Consider the following 2,142-nt stretch of genomic DNA (forward strand, 5'->3'; position numbering starts at 1 on the left):
GCTGTGTGTGTGTGGGTGGGGGGTGGGCCCCTAGGGCACACGTGGTCCCTGTGCCCCGAGGCTCTGTGCGAGCAGCGTGGGGACCCCTGAGCTGGGCAGAGCTGTCATCCTCCTGATTCAGCCGCAGAGGGTACCCACTCCTCTGTGCTGCCCAGAAGCTGTAAATTCCAGGAAACTCCCTGCCAGCCGGGCTGGTGGGGGAGGGCGTGGGGGAGCACCCACTGGTTCCCTAGCACTTGCAGAGCAGATGTGTCTGCCTCGGACAGCAGCCGAAGAAAGTTCAAACCGAAGTGTGTTTGCTTGCTGTAAAAGAGACCTCTGTGAGGGGCCCCTGGAGGGAGGTTTTGGGGGGGATGGTGCTCTGCCAGAGGTCCTTACTGGGGGCCCACAGAGGCCATTGTATCTTGCCAGATGGGGGAGGGGAGGGGGCAAAGCCAGAGCTCCAGGGTGTGGGAGCTGCTGGGTCATCTTTCTTGCGTTTTACAGCCAGCTCCCAAAGACAGTTGCTAGCTGCTGCTCCTGAAAGAGGCAGGGCCTGAAGGAGGTGGGGTCCCTTCCCACTGGAGGGCTGGGTGGAAGGGGCCCCGCCCCGGGGGTTCCCGGATGCCTGGCCCAGGGCTGGCTGAAGCCAGCAAGGGGAGAGGAGGCAGGCGAGGTCCTCGCCTGCAGGCCCTCCGGCTGTTTGGAAGGCCCTGGCGGCCCCCCAGGCCCTTGAGCCGAACCCCCTTTGCGGTCTGATCCAAACCCTCGCCTGCCCCACCCCCTTCCTTTGCTATACTTCTGGGGCTGGCCTTTTCAGCTCTGGAAGCCGCCCAAGAGCATATCTTTGAAGCGCAGCAAAGGTTAGGAAGGAGGAAGACAGAAATGTCCTCTGGGCTGGGGGAGTGGGAGAAAGGAATTCCATGCATGCTCCACGGGAGTTGGGCGGCTGGCGTGGTGGGGGCCATCAGCCTGGCCTCAGCAGTGCCCGACGTGTCCTGCTGCCCACGTCTGCCCGCCTGGCCCTACGTGGAGTGAACCCTCCTCCCAAGGCTATTGGCAGGGAGTGGGGAGCAGTGGCCCTTGTTTACGGCGCTGCTTCAACCTTGGCTCACAGGGGGTAAGAGCCAGGCCCTGCCACCCGCCCCTACAGGATGCGAGACCTCATAATTGTCTTCAATTACAGCCAGCACCGGCCCTCAGCCCCAGCTTCCTACAGGAACCAGAGCCCCAGCCACTTCCATGGGTGGAGGGGTAAGGGGAGAAGCCTATCCCCACTGCAAGGTTTGGGGGTGCCCTATGGCCTATGGGGCAGTCCCAAACACCCTCGGGCCCTTGGGTTCATCCTGTATGCTGCCGAGGGCCTGCAGAGAGCCCGTCCCTGTTGAACGCCCACCTTCTTTGTCCCTGATCAGGATGAAACTTCTGTGAGCAGTGAAGATTTTGATATGAACGACTCCACATGGATGTCAGCTGACCCACACCTGGCCTCCAGCCTGAGTCCCAGCCAGGACGAGAGGATGCGGAGCCCACAAAACCTCCACAGCCAAGAGGACGGTGAGTGTTCCTTCGTGGCCAGCAGGGGAAGGGTTGTGTCTGCGCCAGGAGCCTAGGAATCTCCAGGGGGTAGACTCTGGGTTGGAGCCTCCAGGGGTGGCCGAGGCTCAGGCTGACAGCGGCCCCCAGCGTTCTCAGTATCTCCACAGGCCCTGCTGCCCCAGCCCTTAGTTCCAGGAAGAGCAGTTGTTCCTCCCAAAGGTGAATGGCTCAGAGCTCTTTCGGGGATTGGCAGCCTGACCACATCCCGCCACTTTGTCTGTTTTGATGCTCACGGGCTGGTGGGATGTGGATTTCAAAGTTATCATGATTCAGGTCTGGGAAGGTTAACAGTGTGCCTGACCCAGAACAGTCCACCACCCAATCATGAAAACGGGAGTTGGGCTTTGTGGCCGGATGTGAGGCTCTGAGACAGGGTCCCTGCCTGTCCCTGGTGAGCAAGCAGACACTGTGCTTGTCTGTTGTGTGCCCCCGGCCCCTCAGGATAGGAGGTGGGCCGGCTGAGGCTCTGTCCAGATCTGCCCTGGTCCCCCCCATCCCCCCCACCCTCCAGGGCCAGCCCGCAGCCTCCTCCAGCCTCCCTTGGAACAGAAGCATCTTCTTGGG

The 2,142-nt window shown here is 61.7% G+C and overlaps 1 protein-coding gene across 4 annotated transcripts in view; it reads left to right on the forward strand.

Annotated features, from left to right (window-relative positions):
- NOL4L (nucleolar protein 4-like) overlaps positions 1-2,142 on the forward strand; it is a 78,028-nt gene that overhangs the window by 52,348 nt on the left and 23,538 nt on the right. For 2 of the 4 annotated variants that reach the window (XM_010841714.1, XM_010841715.1), the window contains one exon: positions 1,395-1,536. In XM_010841714.1, coding sequence (XP_010840016.1) covers positions 1,395-1,536 — 142 coding nt within the window. Of the gene's footprint in view, positions 1-613; positions 843-869; positions 1,100-1,394; positions 1,537-2,142 lie in introns of those variants that run through there. The other 2 variants (XM_010841716.1, XM_010841717.1) reach the window with 2 other exon arrangements.

The sequence above is a fragment of the Bison bison genome, unplaced genomic scaffold (assembly GCF_000754665.1).
Source record: "Bison bison bison isolate TAMUID 2011002044 unplaced genomic scaffold, Bison_UMD1.0 scf7180017864167, whole genome shotgun sequence".
NCBI classification, from domain to species: Eukaryota; Metazoa; Chordata; class Mammalia; order Artiodactyla; family Bovidae; genus Bison; species Bison bison.